Consider the following 18034-nt stretch of genomic DNA (forward strand, 5'->3'; position numbering starts at 1 on the left):
TACCACAGTTTACCATTCACTACTGGAGGACATCTTGGTTGCTTCCAAGTTTTGGCAATTACACATAAAATTGCTATAAACCATGTGATTCGAGCATTTTATTTTGGTCTGTGCGCTTGTCTGCTCAGTGACCTCTGGCAGAGCTTGCCTGGTAGTGTACTTGGAGGCCATTGCACAAACCAGTTTGTATGAAAAAATATCTATTTGGGGGGAGTCAGGTTCATTTCCTTTTCCTCCTAGGAATGTATAGTCTGTTTATAATCTCAGCCATCTCTGTGCTGGATTGTCTATTTTGATATTAATGTATGAGCAGCTCCTTATCGCAAATTCACTCCTCAGTATTTTGAAATCTCTGAAGGCCACCTCTATCTCCACTCTCCATTTGTTTATTCACTGGGCCTGCGTTGAACAACGCTCACCATGTACCCGGCACTATCCTAGATTCTAGAAGAAAAAAAAAAAAAGATCCCTACACAAAGGACAAAAGCTTTGGTAAGAAATGTATTACAGCCTGTGGTGGCTGGTGGCAGCTTGACTTCAGTAAGAGATGAGACTGAGTTTTGAACAAGGAGAAAAAGGCATTTCTGGCAGAGGGAATGGGATGCTACCTCTGTCAAGAAAGACTCAGCTGCGAGAAACAAAAAGCAGCTTTGGCTATCCCAAACTTCAGAAGGCACGGGGATGGGTTTATGACAAGGACACGGGTGTCTGACGGGCCGGGGCCGGGAGAGAGCCAGACCTCAGAAGGAGGCAGGGTGCAGCCGGGGCAATCTCTCCCTCCTGCCTCTGGCTCTGCCGGTTGCCCTCTTTCTGAAGCAGCTGCTGACTTCTCACCACATGTCCTCGGCCTTTCAACGCGTGCTTGTGGGGCCCTGCTGTGCCAGGCAACGATCCTCACCCTCGAGAACTTGTGTGCTAGAGAGGGGAGGTGATTGCAATTCCTAAGTTATATACCACTTAGGAGGTAAGTGCCGTGGAGAAAAATAAGCTACGGAAGGAAATGCAGATGGTCGTAGTCTTAAATAAGATGATCCTGGAAGGCCTCACTGAGAAGGTGACATTGGAATGAAGATTTAAAGGAGGTGAGGGAGTGAGCGAGAGATTATCTGGGAAGAGGGTTCCGGGCAGATGAAACAGCTGCACGAGCAAGTGCTCGGAGGTGCAAGCAAGGAGGCTGGAGCAGCATCAGCAAAGGGGAAAGGAATAGGAGCTGAGGTCCGGGAGGGAGGTGTGCAGGGCTTTGCGGGAGGTAAGGGAGCCACTGGAGGGTTTGGAGCTGAGGAATGACTGCAGTCCAATTTGTAACAGGATTGTCCTGGTCACGGTACTGAGAACAGACTAAAGGAGTTAGGCAGCCCTACCCTTTACTGTGTGACCTTATACCAGCTAGAGAACCCCTTTCTGCCTTAATTTCCTCCATGTATAAAAGCAGAAGAAAGTAATAGTCTTTACCGCATAGGGTTGCTATGAAGATTAAATGAGTTCGTCGATGTCAAGCACTTCAGTGTCCTGCGTGTAATAAGCTCACTGTATGCTTTGGTCATGTTATTATGGCTCTAATGTATGAGGTCCTAGAAGCACGTGGCAGATAGGGTAGGTTGAAAAAAATAGGCAGTTTTTTTCATAATCTCATTTATTAATTTCTTGGAGAAAATTTTATTGAATGGATGATGTCAGTCTTAAAGCTATAAAATACTCCTGAAGACATAGTAATTAGTATTGTGGATACTCAGTAGATGTTGACTTGCAACACTGCAACTGGCATTTGATTTTGACCATTTTTGCTTGAGGTCTGTTTAAGTGTGAATTCAACACATACAAGGCTCCAAAAATGATAAAATAATGCTCAAAGTGAAGCGCTGTTCCTTCCTCGTGAGCTCTTCTGTTGCGGCAGATGGTCTTTATTGCTCTGGTTATGGGTGGGTGTACATGTGTGTCTAGCAGACAATCCTGACTTGAGGCCTCTGTGAAAAAAAACAAAAACAAAACAGAAAACAAACTAACAGAAAAACATCCCATTGATAGGCCCCAGTGGCCAGAGACTAAAAACTTAGTCCCTCACACAATCTTCGTCACGCCCCATGACACACTTGTGGTTCAGTGTTCCAGTACTATTCAGTGGGCTCCTAGTTAAGAGCTGAGCTATCTCCTAAAATATGCTAATGTCAACTAGAAACATTACTAAACACAATTCCTTGTGTGGAACCAACTGAAACAGCAGAAACTGGTTCCTTTCATTTATTTTATATTTTATGATGGACTGCACATGAAACTATGCATTATGGTAGAGTTAAGGGTGTAGGACAGCTTATTTCAAATAACAGCTCAACCAAGGGCTAGGACTATAGGTAACTAATTCTCTGTGGTTCAATTTCTTTAAGTCTAAAAGGCAGGGGGAGGATCATGGTGGGCTTAACTAAGGTTTGAAGCTTGCATCTGCATAGGGAGAAATGAATCCCTAAATCATCCCAGCTGGTTAAGGCAAGTCCTGTCATTTTTTTAAAAAAATAAATTTTATTTATTTATTTTGGCTGCGTTGGGTCTTCGTTGCTGCACACAGGCTCCCTCTAGTTGCGGCGAGCGGGGGCTACTCTTCGTTGCGGTGCACGGGCCTTTCATTGTGGTGGCCTCCCTTGTTGCTGAGCATGGGCTCTAGGCGCACGGGCTTCAATAGTTGTGGCATGCAGGCTCAGCAGTTGTGGCTGCGGGCTCTAGAGCACAGGCTTAATAGTTGTGGCGCACAGGCCCAGTTGGTCCGCGGCATGTGGGATCCTCCCGGACCGGGGCATGAACCCGTGTCCCCTGCACTAGCAGGCGGATTCCCAACCACTGTGCCACCAGGGAAGCCCCTGTCCTTGTTGTTTCAGGAGAGTCTTCCATTAAGTTGTTGAGGGTCCGGCCTAAGTGGAATTGCTCAGAGTTCTTAGTCACTATCAGCTTCGGGTGGTTAGAATCAGCTGTGGTAAACACAGACTTCACTTCTGATATCTGAAAAGTAGGAGTTGCTGCAAGTGGAAGACCTTCTTTCAGAGTATGTATGCTGCCAACAAAAAATTGTCACTCGCCATCTGCCTCTACAAGGATTAGGTCCCTAGCCACTGCACTCACTGACCTTCCTTCCACACACCATGAAAGGAGTTCTGGCTGGAGATCAGGAATGAGGCACCCCGTGCTCTGGGAAAAACTGGCAGAACAGGCCTTCAGAGAGTTAGATATTTTCAGGGGAAGGTTTTATGAGCCCAATTTCTTGCATCTTCTCACATCTAGAAAAGCACTAAAATCATTAACAGAGACACCTGCTCCTCGTGACTAGCACCAACCTTCCGTCAAAATGTGTGCTTGAGGGCACCCAACCCCCTTTACCAAAAGCACATATACTGACTCACCCCCCAGCCACCACCTCTTCGGAGCAATTCCTCAGAGCTACCTGAGAGGCTGTCTCCGGGGCTATAGTCCCCATTTTGCCCCCAATAAAACTTAGCTCACAACTGTCTCCTTGTGCATTTTTTTTCAGTTGCCAATGCACTGCAATTTGCTTTTTCACTCAAGATTGTATATATAAGATCTATTCTTGTTGATACTTGTAGGGGATGAAAGAGATGCCAAACGTGACACCCACCCACATTTTGGTGTTACAGCAACTGAGTGAATGGTGGTGCAGGAAACGCAGGGAAGAGAAGCAGATATGCAGTGGGAGTGGAGATAACGTGTGGCCACGGGGGCATCACAGAGGTACTTGCAAATGTAACTCACCCACTGTCCCCCTTTTTTTTTTTTTTAAATGCGGTACGCGGGCCTCTCTGTTGTGGCCTCTCCCGTTGCGGGGCACAGGCTCCGGACGTGCAGGCTCAGCGGCCATGGCTCACGGGCCCAGCCGCTCCACGGCATGTGGGATCTTCCCGGACCGGGGCACGAACCCGTGTCCCCTGCATCGGCAGGTGGACTCTCAACCACTGCGCCACCAGGGAAGCCTCCCACTGTTCCCTTTTAAGATGCTTTTCAAGTAGCCTCACTCTTTGAAACAAACAGGGAAGTGAGCCACACTGTCTAGCCTGTCTAGTGGCCACCCTATCTTCTGCAGATAGAAAGTAGTGCCTTCCCATGGTAGCAAATAACGTGATCGGGCTAGAGTGACAGTCCTCCCCGATGGCCTGCATCTGGTTGACACCTGGTAATAGGGCCCTCTGTTGATGCAGTCCTTCAAAATCCAGCCTCGGATGCCCTTCACCCCCATCGGTGGCAGCCCCCCCCTCACCGCAGACCTGGCCCAGCTCGCAAAGGCCTCTTGTAAAACTAGACTCCAACCCTGGGCTTCCGGATTTAGGCCAGGCTGGCTTGGATCTGGGACGAGTGCTGGACGGCCGGCACCACGCCCAGCTCCCCGGATACACGGAGCGCTCGGCGACTCCCTGACCCGGGGACAAAGAGCACGCGCCGGCCTATCCGGCGCAAGCCCCGCCCCATGCCCTGCCCCCGGGACGCCCGGAGCGCAGCGACCCCTGCCTCTAGCCCCGCCCCGTGCCAAGCCCCGCCCCCGGACTCAGAGAAAGCGCTGCGACATTTCCGGCAGGAGTGCGACTCCTGGCTCGTAGACGTGTGCACCCTCGTTGGCGAGTGCAGACCTTTGGGAAGGAGGTTTGTGTACTTTGAAATTATTATTACTATTATTTTACACCTGTTTTGACTTTTAGAAATGAGTTGAGAGGCTTTGCTGCCGCCTGCTCTTCGTCCTCCGGATCCAGGCGGCGGCTTTAGGCTGCGTGGTAGGTGCTTGTGTAAGTCCCTCGTTTCCTGCTTTCCTTAAAGTGGGTTGTGAATCCTGCGGAGACCCTGAGCTCCTGAGGCAGATGCTTACCGAGGTAGCGTCGAGGTCATTAGTTTCCTGGAGGTTTTATTGGGCCATCTCCTTAAAAATCTCGGTGGCTCAGTGTTACGTCGAATTAATGGCGGTGGTACAATTCCAAGCCCCCCCCCTTATAGACAATAATTTAAACAGAAGAGGTTATGTATTTTCAAGCTTAGCCTCGTTGGATACCAGATGCATTTCTTTAAGAAATTAGGAGTTACACCCTGCTTTGCCAAGGGTGTAGTGTTCTACGTAATTATGACTTGGGCTTTGTATATTTCATCCTTTCTCCTCGCCCCCCATCTAACGATAACTATGAGTGATGCAAAGTTAAATAACCATCTGAAAACTTTACAAATGTTGAGTATTGAAATCAATTCTTTGGGCAGGGGTGAAAAGCAGCACCCTTTCCCCCCAGAAAGGGCAACTAAAATACTTGAATTAAGGGTACAGGAGGTGTGTTTACTTTCCAGTTTAGTTATAATTTGGTTAGGTGTTGAGGAGATTAGCTCATTAACTGTACAGAGCTGGTCAGTGAAGTGTCCTGTGGGCCTATGTTATATTAGAATTTAGGTTACTACTAGAACGGCTGGTATCTGTTCAGCAATTACTTTGTGCAAAGCCCCTTTACATATTATCCCATTCAATGCCCATAGTAGCCCTAGGAAATCTGTACCATTGCTATCCTCAGCGTAGGTACGGTGAAGGAAACTGAGGCTTAGAGACGTTGGGTGGCTTGCCCATTCTTCTTAGCTCCCAAGGGGCTGGAGCTGGAACTTGGACGCACTGCTTCCTGGCTGCTAGCGAGCTGTGCTGTTAACTGCCTCTGATCCAGCCCCTCCTCCGCAGGTGCAGGCCTGGTGTGATCTTCCATTTGGACAGAGTGAAAGAGAACAATGGAGAAGGACTCTGGCCCACTGTAAGTGCCCAGTGAAATGGGGGTGGAATAGTCAGGAGCTTTTCAAAACCAGAGTTTCTTTCATCATCTGAAAAGGGCGCTGAGCCAAGACTGCTGGACAGCTTGGGCTGTGGGAGGATATGGATGTGTAGGCCAGGGACTTGTGTTCGAGTCCCAGCTCTGCCACTGACTCTAGGCAAGCCATCTAACCTCTTTGGGGTTTTTTTGCGTTTATACAGTGATAGGATTGTTCTGGAATGGTGACCTTTTTGATCCCATTCTATGGTTCCATGCTGTTTTGTTTGTTTTTTGTGTTTTTAACACGGTTGGCACTGATTTCTTACTGCTCCGTTTTCAGAGTGCCTTTACATTGGATCGGCTTTGGCTACGCAGCACTGGTTGCTTCCGGCGGGATCATTGGCTATGCAAGAGCAGGTACGGTTTGTAGTTATTTAACCTCTTAAAATCTTATTCCCGGTGAAGAGTGAGTCCCCAGGGTCCTCAAACTGCAGTCTTATTGGAGTCAGGTTTGCTTTAGGCCCTCTCGCTGGAGTGCAGGCTTATTATCAGCCCTGTAGCTGCACTTGCCTTTGTGGTTATCCGGCTGAGCTCCACCAGGCTTCTTGTCCAGTCACTTGTTTTTTTGACTCTTTAGATAAAGATACCGGTTAGGGATGGTAGTAGATTGTTATTATCATCACCTGCCATACATCAGCCTTGACCCCAGAGGGCCATCTCTGCTCTTCAAGTAGAAGGAAACCTCTAGTCTTCGCAGAAGCAGTTTTGAGGTTTCCGCATTAAATCAGGCACAGGGCACAGGTGTGTCAGTGAACATGCTTGTTTCCACTCCACTCCTTGCCTACATCCCCCCTGCCATCACACACACCAGAATTCTTGCTCTCCAGGTCATTTTTTAACTCACTGACCCTCTTTCCCTTTCCTTTGGGGATGAGCCCAAGGTCGGGCCCATGGAGAGTTCCAGTCCTTGCAGGGTTAATCAGGCCTGGCTCGGAGCCCTCCCTTTCTCCCTGGGAGGAAGTGTCCTGCGTGTTAGAGGAGAGAGGACCCGTGTGGTACGACCCTGACCTCTCTGGTAAAATGGCAAACTCCCCCATACATTTTCCTCGTTGAGAATGCCTTGGTCCTGGACCGCGTTGAGAGACGTTCTCTTTGCTGTTTTCCTCTGTAGGGGAGGGCGGTCTGGTGGATTCTGTCAGTGAGATGAGTGTCTGCCATTGCAGTGCAGCTGTGTGTTTGCTTCCCTGCAGGCAGTGTCCCGTCCCTGGCTGCCGGGCTCCTCTTCGGTGGATTAGCGGGCCTCGGGGCCTATCAGCTGTCTCAGGATCCAAGGAACATTTGGGTTTTCTTAGGTATGTCGGTTTCAGCGTCTCCCTGACGCATCCCTGGGTTGGTGGGATGTGACAGGTTCTTCACATTGCGACGGTTTTACTGCTTCTGCCAAGTCCTAGGCAAGTTTTGAAATGAGGGCGGGGAGGGGGCGTCTTGTGCTGGTTTCTACTTATCTTTTATGTACAGAATATGGAAAGGTTTTCATACCTCATGAATGTAGATTTACCCAGTGAAATAAGTGTTAAACTTGTGTAAGGCAGGCATGTGTCTCTTAACCATTGTGATTCCCCGCTGAAGACCGTCTGCTTGAGCGTCACTGAAGGACCACGTATCTGGGTTAGGTTTGCATCGGTATTGCATTTTTCCCATTTGAAAATCATTTGTTAGCCTTTTAGATATAAACTAAGTGTGTAAGATGTAGGCCCTGCCTTCAGGGAGGCTTTGCCTTCACCGGGGACGTAAGACGTGACTGGGGCTGCTGCCGTGTCCTGTGGGCAGCACAGACGGTGAGGGGCGCGGGGAGGGGAAGATTACTTATCAGGGTGGCTTTGGTGCATTTTTCCTGAGCCCCACCCTGTGTCAGACACCCTGCTGGGTGTGTGGGCCCCTCGCTGTCCCCACAAACCCACAGGATGAGAAAACACGCAGTTCTGGCCCTCACGGGGAGCGGGCGTGTCACAGTGGTTTGTCCAAGTCGGCCTGGGCTGGGAAGGAGGAAGCGCCCAGCTCTCAGTTCTGCTCGGCGGCTCTCTTGCAGCCCCGGAGTTACTCTCAGGCCCCTTTGTCCCCTTTCTGACACCCCAGCGAACAACCTCACCATCTACTTGAAGACAAAACAGCAGCCGTCACGTGGAGACTCCCTCATGCCATCGGCCTCTTAAGCCTTCCCCTGTCCTGGTTCTTGTCTCCAAGCCTGGTCCCTCCACCAGGCTTTGGGTCTCTACTGCTTCACCTTCCCCGGAGCTTTACACCGTCACTGATGCGAGTCCTTCCTCGTATCCTGCCTCTCGGGTGGATCCCACCCATTGATGCTCCGATGTGCTCATCTCTCACCCATTTAAAAAAAAAAAAAAAAAAAAAAAGGACCTCTCGTGACCCCACTGCTTTCTTCAGTTGCTGCCCTTCTGCTTCCTCTTCAGGAACTTCTCTTAAAAAGCATCCATTACACTCCCATCTTCACTTGCTCACCTCACATTCTCAGCCCACCTCGGCCTCCACTTCTGGCCCCTTAGTCCACGGGAATAGCTCTCCCTGAGGCTGCCAGGAGCCTGTGTGTTTCAGAATTCAGCGCACACTTCTTAGGCCTCATTTTATTTGGCCTTTTGGCTGTTCTCAGCACAGCGCACCAGCCCATTTTCCATTCTCTTGTTTTTCCTTTTTATCTTCTGATTCCCTTTTGTCTGTTTTGTCGACCTGTCTTCCATTTCAACCATTAGATACCAAGGTTCTTAAAACCTGGCACTTCTAATGTTCTTTATACCCTCTCACTTGGCAATATGGTTGAAGCCCAGGTCTTAAGTTACCACCGATACACAAATGACTCACAAATTACTCTCTCCTCCAAGCTTTACTCTCGTATATCCAGTTGCCTGCTCGAAAGCGTTCAGCTGTGTCATGGCATCTGCCCACACCTGGCTTCCTATCCTCACTCACGCTTGGTCTCCTGGTGTCCTCCCTCCATTTGGGTCTCCATTGCTCCCCTCCCCTCCATCTCTGTCTGATTGATCAGCAAGTCCTGTCAACACTACCTGCAACTCGTATCCCAGGCTGTCCCCTTCCCTACCTCCACGGCCACCATCCATGCCCCAGTTAGCCCCCCTCTTGCCTGCATTCCCGAGGAAGTTTCTCAGTTGGTACCCTACCTCCTCTCTGTTTTCCCTGAAGTTTGCTCCCTATGGTACAGCCACAATTATATTTTCAGAATGCAGCTCTTTGTATGTATCCCTCTGCGTAATATCTTTTAATGGCTTTCCATTGCTCTTCGGAAGAAGACCACAGTCCGTCCCATGGCCCTTGAGGCTCTGTAGGCCGTGGCCCTCTTCCTCCCTCAGTCTCGGTTTCTGTGCCACACCACGTCTAGCAGCCCCCTCTCACCGTAGGGCCCTGCGTATATTACGCCTTCTGCCTGGAATGTGCTTTCCTCCCCTTGAGCTCGTTAATCGCGACTCTTCACATTGCGGCTCAGTCTTCACTTTCTCAGCAAGTCCTTCTCCCTCAATGGGCTGGATCCCCTGTTCATCACGTTATTTGTTTTGCATTAACTGGCACCTGTAGCACAGATTATACTTCTGAGTTTTTATTTGTGTGATTCTTTCAAGTTAGTCCTATCAAACTCCAAACGCCGTTAGGGCAGAGATCTTTTTGATGACAGTTGTGTTCCCAGCACCTGGTGCAGTGCATGGCAGGTGGTAGGTATTTGAATAGATGTCGAGTGGGAAGAGCCTAAGAGCGCACAGGGTAAATAGCATCGGCATAGGAAAAATGTAGTTTTCTCCTACAGCAATTTAGGAGAAAACTAAGAAATTTATGGCTGAAGAGTGGTAGGAGGTGAGGCTGGAAAGGCAGGCTGGGCTCAGACACTGAGAGCCTTTGACTCCAGTATTTGTACTTGGTCCCATTGACCGTGGGTGGCTGTGGAGCTCCCCGACTCGGGGAAGGAGGAGGTATGAGGTCTGGGCCTTTGAAAGATGGGTGGGAGTTTGGCCGCATTTTCATCCTCCAACGTATAAGATGTAGTGATCTTTGACTCTTTTTATCTTTTCATCAGTTACATCTGGAACCTTGGCTGGCATTATGGGAATGAGATTCTACCACTCTGGAAAATTTATGCCTGCAGGCTTAATTGCAGGTGCCAGGTACCCTCTGCTCTATTGCTAGTTCTAGTTTAATGCCCCAAACACTTTAGACATTCAAAATTTTACTTGTTTCAGTATATCTGATGCTGAGCATCCACTGAAATGATTTAAATTCATATACAAATACGAAAGGCTGCAAAAACAGCAGATTTAATGTCAAAATGAAATAAGTATATTCGTTCACTTTGGAAATGGTTTTTGCTTTCACATTTGCTCTCTGGTCCATCCTGGCCCCTTTCTGCATTGGAGGAAGCTCCACGACTGCAGCCGTTTGTGTGACTTTCAGCGTGGGGTCCGTGTTTCTTAGTTGTAAGGTGTCCTTTATTATTGAAAATTTTGCTGAATGGGAATTCTGATTGAATCCTATTTAACGTCAATCGTAATTAACTTTAATTATAAAATCCAAACCAGATTGTTCTTAAAAATGTAGTCTTTAAGTACAATAAAGATACCCCCAAAATAGAATTTTTAAAAATCTGCTTTGGAAAAAGATTACTTACCCAACTTTGATCATAGTTATGATGCTGTCAAGAATCATGTTTTATAATCAGCATAGACCAAGGTCAAGAGCTGTAAACTGGGAGGCTGGAGACCTACCACTGATGACCTGCCTGACTGGGGAGGCCTTGGTCTCTCCAGCCTTGTTTTCTCACCTTTGAATTATTGGCTGTTAGATTAGGAACTTCAGCTCACGTGTATGATTTCAAAGCCCCAGTGCAGGACTGCCTTTCACGAGTTCTTCCTTTGGCACCTCCAGGGGTGGGAGTTCATCCCTGCTTGCTCTGCCTTGGCACCTCCTCGCCATGTAGTTGTGAGGGACCTGCTGAGTCCCAGTCCCTTAAAAATAGTCAAGTGCCTGTGCTGTTCTTTATCTGATTTTTTGTTTTTTATGTGTTTCCTTTGAACAGTTTGCTGATGGTCGCCAAACTTGGAATTAGTGCGTTGGGTCAATCCCATCAGTAGTAGTCATGGCCCAGCTTGGACTCATGAAGAATTTTTAAATTTTCACTATTTTTAGCATATTAAGATAAATAAGTACAGCATTTTCACATATTCTGACATTTTACTTAAAACAAAAACAAACCAAAAAAACCCAACTTTGCAGAGAAGAAAGTCAGTTATTATCATTACAACCCTAAAGAGGTGGGTAGAGTGTAACACAAGAGCTTCTTCCTATAGTAGAAGCATACAGTTTGATTCTTGTATGTTGGTGTTATCTGTTCTTTCTGAATCTATAGGTAAAATCTCCAGGGATAAAATGTAAGGTGTCGCCATTGGGGCCCCTGAAACCCTGTACCCTACTCAGAGGAACAGTGTGAAAAAGATCTGTTAATGAGATTTAGGATACCTGTTCTTTTGCTTATCTTAGAGCACAGACCTACTTTGAAATTATGTTAAGTGAAATCAATGAAAATAAAGTTTACTGTAAATAATATTTTCTTCGGTGTCTTTGTTGCCAGAGCTGTCTAGAACATAGAATGAGATGTGAATAGCAAGAAGATAAAAGAGCATGAAGGTGTTTCTGTTAACATTTTATTTAGGAATTACCCATCCTGAATAATTTAAAGACCAAAGAAGGAAAGTTAGTTATTATTTGATTAGGCATTGCATTGAGCCTTGGATTTCTAAGATGAGTAGGACTGTGTAACCAAAAAAAGAGAAAAAAAAAGAAAAAAATGAAATTGTTGTTAACCAGCACTGAGCTAACTCATTCTGGTGCCCCTTACCTTAGTTTCCCCCTCTTTAAAGAAAAGGGATATTTGCTACTTAGCTCAATCCGAACTGGTATTGATTGGATTTAGAATATGTAATTCAGGCATATACAATTTTGTGGATTGGCTTAAGCTCCTTGAAAGGAGTCCTAGTTTTCTCATCTTTGTTGTGTATGCCATGGTTTGACATGTCTGCCAGGGCCCTCTTTTTTTTTTTTAATTTATTTTATTGAAGTATAGTTGATTTACAGTGTGTTAATTTCTACTGTACAGCAAAGTGATTCAATTATACATACGTGTATACATTCTTTTTCATTTTCTTTTCCATTATGGTTTACACAGAATGTTGAATATAGTTCCCTGTGCTCTATAGTAGGACCTTGTTGTTTATCCATTCTATATATAATAGTTTGCATCTGCTCATTCCAAACTCCCAATCCATCCGTCTCCCACCTGCCCTCCCACTTGGCAACCACAAGTCTGTTATCTGTGTCTGTGAGTCTGTTTCATAGATAAGTTCATTTGTGTCATATTTTAGATTCCACATAAAAGTGGTATCATATTTGTCTTTCTCTTTCTGACTTCATTTAGTATGACAGTCTCTAGGTCCATCCATGTTGCTGCAAATGGCCTTCTTTCATTCTTTTTTATGGCTGAGTAGTATTCCATTGTAAATATGTACCACATGTTCTTTATCCATTTATCTGTTAATGGACATTTAGATTGTTTCTATGTCTTGGCTATTGTAAATAGTGCTGCAGTGAACATTGGGGTGCATGTATCTTTTTGAATTGCAGTTTTTTCCAGATATATGCCCAGGAGTGGGATTGTAGGATCCTATGGCAACTCTACTTCTAGTTTTTTGAGGAACCTCCATACTGTTTTTCACAGTGGCTGCACCAATTTACATTCCCACAACAGTGTAGCAGAGTTCCCTTTTCTCCACACCCTCTCCAGCATTTGTTGTTTGTAGACTTTTTAATGATGGCCATTCTGAGTAGTGTGAGGTGATACCTCATTATAGTTTCGACTTGTAGTTCTGTAATAATTAGCGATGTTGAGCATCTTTTCATGTGCCTATTGGCCATCTGTATGTCTTCTTTGGAGAAATGTCTATTTCGGTCTTCTGCACATTTTTCGATTGGGTTTGTTTTTTTATTATTGAGTTGTATGAGCTGTTTGTATGTTTTGGAAATGAACAGGGCCCCTTCTTAAAGCATAATGCCCATAGCTCTACACAGATGGGGTGTGACCAGGATACTGGATTCTAGACCACACATTTCTGTTAGTACAACCAGAATCAAAATAAGATTTTTGGACAGCCCCATCACAGCAGTGACTCATTAAACTTTTGGTCCACTGACACCCCAGTTCTTTTTCTCACATGCTGCTGTTAATAATAACTACTCATAGATAGAAAGGGTTGATGCTTGATGTCACATACTTGCAGGTTTTTTTTTTTTTTTTTTTTTTTTTTTTGGGGTATGGGGGCCTCTCACTTTTGTGGCCTCTCCCGTTGCGGAGCACAGGCTCCGGACGCTCAGGCTCAGCGGCCATGGCTCACGGGCCCAGCCACTCTGCAGCACATGGGATCTTCCCGGACCGGGGCACGAACCCATGTCCCCTGCATCGGCAAGCAGACTCTTAACCACTGTGCCACCGGGGAAGCCCGAGGCCCTGGATTTTCTTCTGTAATGAAGTGTTTCCTAAGGACACCAGTTTTGGCCACCTTCAGTTCTAGTGTTGGGGTGCTAGCCTTAGACTCTGAATGACAACGATTCCCTGGAGGTGGGAATCAGTTCAGGTCCAAGGTAGACCCCTGTGTGACTGCTCCTGTGGTTACCTCTGAGACTTCTAAGGCTGCCTACAGTTCCAAGGGGCGGGGGTGGGATGGGGTGTCTTCATTGCCCAGCAGCCTTGACAGTGTCCTTGCTAAGAACCCCTTCCTCTCCCCGGCCAAGTTTCCCAAGTACTTACTGTCCTAAGATTGTGCTGGGTCCCAGAAGGAAAAGAAAAACAAACCATGGCTTGCCATCATGGAGTCTAGTGGAGAACACTGACATCTAGACAAACAAAGGCAACATAGAAATACATGGCTAATAGAGGTAGGTAGACATTACCCCAGGGGCACAAAAAAGTGGTCAGTTCTCTTCAGGGAGTCTAGGAGGGCTTCACAGAGGAGATGGTGGTTGAGCTGAGCCTTGAAGGATGAGGAATTCATAAACAAGGACAGACAAATGTTGCAGGTAGAGGGAAGGTATGTGCAGTGCCTCTGAGGCATGACACTGCCTGGCACAGCTGGGTACCTACAAGTTGGTGTGAATAGCATAGAGCGGGTGAGGTTGGCAACAACAGGAGATGAGACTGAAAGGCAAGGTCGAATCTAGATGACCTTGACATCCCCAGCTAAAGGTGTGAATGTAATCCATTTTCCCCCTCATTTTTGTTGTATTTTGTTTCATCATTTTTGTTGGTTTTTGTTTCATAAAGATTTGTGGAAGCTCTCTGTATATAATGGGCACAGGTCCTTTATTACATATTACATTTTCTCCCAACCTATTGTGTCTTTTAACTTTGTTTATAGTTTCTGTACGTCTTTACATAGATCTATTACTTCATTGCTTTACAAAGTTCTTTCTTATTCCAAATTATAAAAATACTCATCTTGGGCTTCCCTGGTGGCGCAGTGGTTGAGAGTCTGCCTGCCAATGCAGGGGACACAGGTTTGTGCCCTGGTCCGGGAAGATCCCACATGCCGTGGAGCGGCTGTGCCCATGAGCCATGGCCGCTGAGCCTGTACGTCCGGAGCTTGTGCTCCGCAGCGGGGGAGACCACAGCAGTGAGAGGCCCGCGTACCGCAAAAAGAAACAAAACAAAACAAGACAACAAAAACAAAAAAATACCTAGTTCACAAGGTCGTTTAAAATTGAGATAAAATATGCTTGTGATAAAGAATGCATGTAAGACAGAAGGGTATACAGCAAAATTGTTTCCTTCTGATCCCAGACCCTTAGTCTCTCAGCTTAAGAGGTAGCCATTATTTATTTATTGTCCCAGAAGCTTTCTGTGAGTATAAAACATAGAAATGTATCCTTTTTTGGTTACTGTTAAGACAAGTGAGGGCACAGAATTAACACTGAGTTACACTTTGCTACACTGTATCACACTTAACACCTTTTCTTTATCTGGACATGGAGACTACCTCATTCTTTTTAGTGGCTTTTTAATTATATGATGTGGCTGTCTAGTTTACCATTCCCCTACTGACAGAAAGATACCTTGTTTCAAGCTTTTGCTATTAAAAAAATGCTGTACCAAGGAACATCACTAAGTCCCGGTGCACATGTGCAAATGAATCTTCAGGTTACATCCGTAAAAGCTTAGTCAAAACAGATGAGCATTTAAAATTTTAATTGTCCGCAAAAAGAGTTGTACGGATTTACACTCCCACCGATAGCGGTTGAGAGATTTTGTTTCCTCATCTTTGCTTAACATTGCGTATTATCAGACTTTTTATCTTTGACACATTAAGCTAGGGGTCTGTAAACTTTTTCTGTAAATGGCCAGATAGTAAACATTTTAGGCTTTGTGGGCCATACTGTCTCTCTCCAGCTATTCAGTTTTGCCTTGTAATGCAAAAGCCACCATAAACAGTACATAAACAGGTGAGCATGGCTACCTTCCAACAAAGCTGTATTTATGGACCCTGAAATTTGAATTTCATATCGTTTTCACATAGTACAAAATAATAATCTTATTTTGATATTCTTTTCGACCATGTTTATTTTGATTTTATTTTTTTATAAAAAATTCTTAGCTTGCCAGCTGCACAAAAACAGACAGTGAACTGAATTTGGTTCACTGACCATGGTTCCAACCCCTGATCGAAGCCATTGTTGTATATCTTTAGTTTGACTTATTAAGCATCTTTTCATGTATTTATTGACCAGTGATGTATATTTTTTCTGTAAACTGCCCTTTTCTGTTTTTCTAATTGGTCTGTGACTCTATAATCAGTGTAGATTGTACTATGTTTTGATATTTGGGTAAGGCAAGTCTGTCATTGTTACTTTTCTGATTTTTCTTTACATACTTTTCCAGATAAATCTAGACTTAGCCTTTCAGCTTTAAATTTTACTAGGGGTTTTGATTATGATTGCATTGAATTATAGATAAATTTAGGAAGATTTGGGAGCTTTAAAACATTTACTCTTTAAAAAGTTTTTTTGAAATGTTGATTTACAGTGTTGTATTAGTTTCAGGTGTACAACAGAGTGATTCAGTTATACACGTATATATATATATATATATTCTCTTTTAGATTTTTACAGGTTATTACAAGATATTGAGTATATAGTTCCCTGTGCTATGCAGTAGGTCCTTGTTGGTTATCTGTTTTATATATAATAGTGTTTATATTTTAATCCCAAACTCCTGATTTATCCCTCCACCCCCCTTTCCCCTTTGGTAACTGTAAGTTTGTTTTCTGTGTCTGTGACTCTGTTTCTATTTTCTAAATAAGTTCATCTGTATAATTTTTTTTTAGATTCCACATATAAGCAATATTGTATGATATTTGTCTTTGACTCACTTCACTTGGTATAATCTCTAGGTCCATTCCTGTTGCTGCAAATGGTATTATTTCATTCTTTTTTATGGCTGAGTAGTATTCCATTGTGTATATGTACCATATCTTTATCCATTGATCAATGGACACTTAGGTTGCTTCCATGTCTTGACTATTATAAATAGTGCTGCTGTGAACATTGGGATGCATGTATCTTTTCGAATTACAGTTTTCTCCAGATATATGTCCAAGAGTGGGAGCATTGGATGGTATGGTAGTTCTATTTTTAGTTTTTTAAGGAAACTCCATACTGTTCTCCATAGTGGCTGCACCAATGTATATTCCCACCAACAGTGTAGGAGAGTTCCCTTTTCTCCACACCCTCTCCAGCATTTAATTTTTGTAGACTTTTAAATGATGGCCATTCTGAGTGGTATGTGGTGATACCTCATTGTAGTTTTGATTTGCATTTCTGTAATAATTAACGAGGATGAGCATTTTTTCATGTACCTTTTGGCCATCTGCATGTCTGTGGTGAAATGTCTATTTAGATCTTGTGCCCAATTTTTGATTGGGTTGTTTGTTTTTTTTTATTTTGAGCTATATGAGCCGTTTGTATATAAAATATTTACTCTGCAATCCAGGACATTGTATGTCCCTTCATTTAATTCAGTTTTTCTTTTTTTAATGTCTTAAAACATTTTAGAGTTTTATTCACTTAGTTCTTTGCATTTCTATTAAGATTATTGCATGATATTTTATGGTTTTGTTATTATTATGCATGGAACTTCTTCATATATATTTTCTAATTAGGTATTAATCTGAGCAATGAATTTCTGATATTAATGTATATGTTTCAGTCGACTCAAGCACATTGCTTGCCTTAGATTTTTGTCAACTACCCTTTATCTAGTGCTATGGCTTTATGTTGATATTTGCTATCACTGATGATTCCTAGAGACACTAGACAAAGTAATAAAATAAGAGAAATAAATGAGGTATAAAGTAATAGTGGAAAAGGAAAGAAATCAAAGATTTTAAATAGCTAATATAATTGTCTATCTAGAAAAGCCAAGACAAGCAACTAAAATCCTATTATAACTAATGAGGAAGTTCTATAAAGCTGCAAGAAACAAGATCAGCACCAAAACCCAATAGCTATCAGCAGCCATCATCAGCTCTCTTCCATACTATTGCTAATACCCAAGTCCAAGCCTCACTGTCTTTTAATCTTCTAACAGGACTCCCTGTTTTCATGCTTTGGCCCAACAATTAATTCTTTACCCAGCAGGCAGAGGCATATATCAAGTATAATTAGACTCCTAGTCTTAAAATTAAGTCATCTCTCACTACATTTATATCCCTTCTTTAGTCTCTATAACATCCTGGGTTTTTTTTTTCTTTTTTCTTAATAGCACTTATAATAATTGGCAAATATACAGGGTTTTTTGTGTGTGTGTTTATTTAGTGTCTGCGGAATGTAGGTTCTATGAGATTGGAGGAAATGACGTTTTCTTTTCTACCATATATACTACACTTAGTACATAGTGGTTACTTAGTAAATATTTGCTGAATGGATAGATTGATCAAATCTATTTCTTAAAAATAGACTTTATTTTGTGGAACAGTTTTAAGAGACAGTACAGAGAGTTCCCACACACCTTACACCCAGTTTCCCCTATTAGTAACATCTTACATTAACATGATACATTTGTTACAACTAATGAATCAATACTGATACATTATCACTAACTAAAGTCCACACTTCATACAGTTTTTCTTATCTTTTAACTAATATCCTTTTTC

The 18034-nt window shown here is 44.1% G+C and overlaps 1 protein-coding gene across 1 annotated transcript; it reads left to right on the forward strand.

The window, feature by feature from the left end:
• Positions 1-4552: 4552 nt before the first annotated feature.
• Positions 4553-11384, forward strand: LOC114908013 (transmembrane protein 14C). The gene is made up of 6 exons (XM_029244224.1): positions 4553-4635; positions 5696-5765; positions 6103-6179; positions 7013-7114; positions 9862-9949; positions 10858-11384. Exons 2-6 carry the CDS (start codon positions 5743-5745, stop codon positions 10910-10912), a joined length of 345 nt encoding a protein of 114 aa, XP_029100057.1. The 5' UTR covers positions 4553-4635; positions 5696-5742; the 3' UTR covers positions 10913-11384.
• The last annotated feature ends 6650 nt before the right edge of the window (positions 11385-18034 follow it).

Source organism: Monodon monoceros, unplaced genomic scaffold (genome assembly GCF_005190385.1).
Source record: "Monodon monoceros isolate NGI ecotype Baffin Bay Population unplaced genomic scaffold, NGI_Narwhal_1 Super_Scaffold_3, whole genome shotgun sequence".
Classification (NCBI taxonomy): Eukaryota; Metazoa; Chordata; class Mammalia; order Artiodactyla; family Monodontidae; genus Monodon; species Monodon monoceros.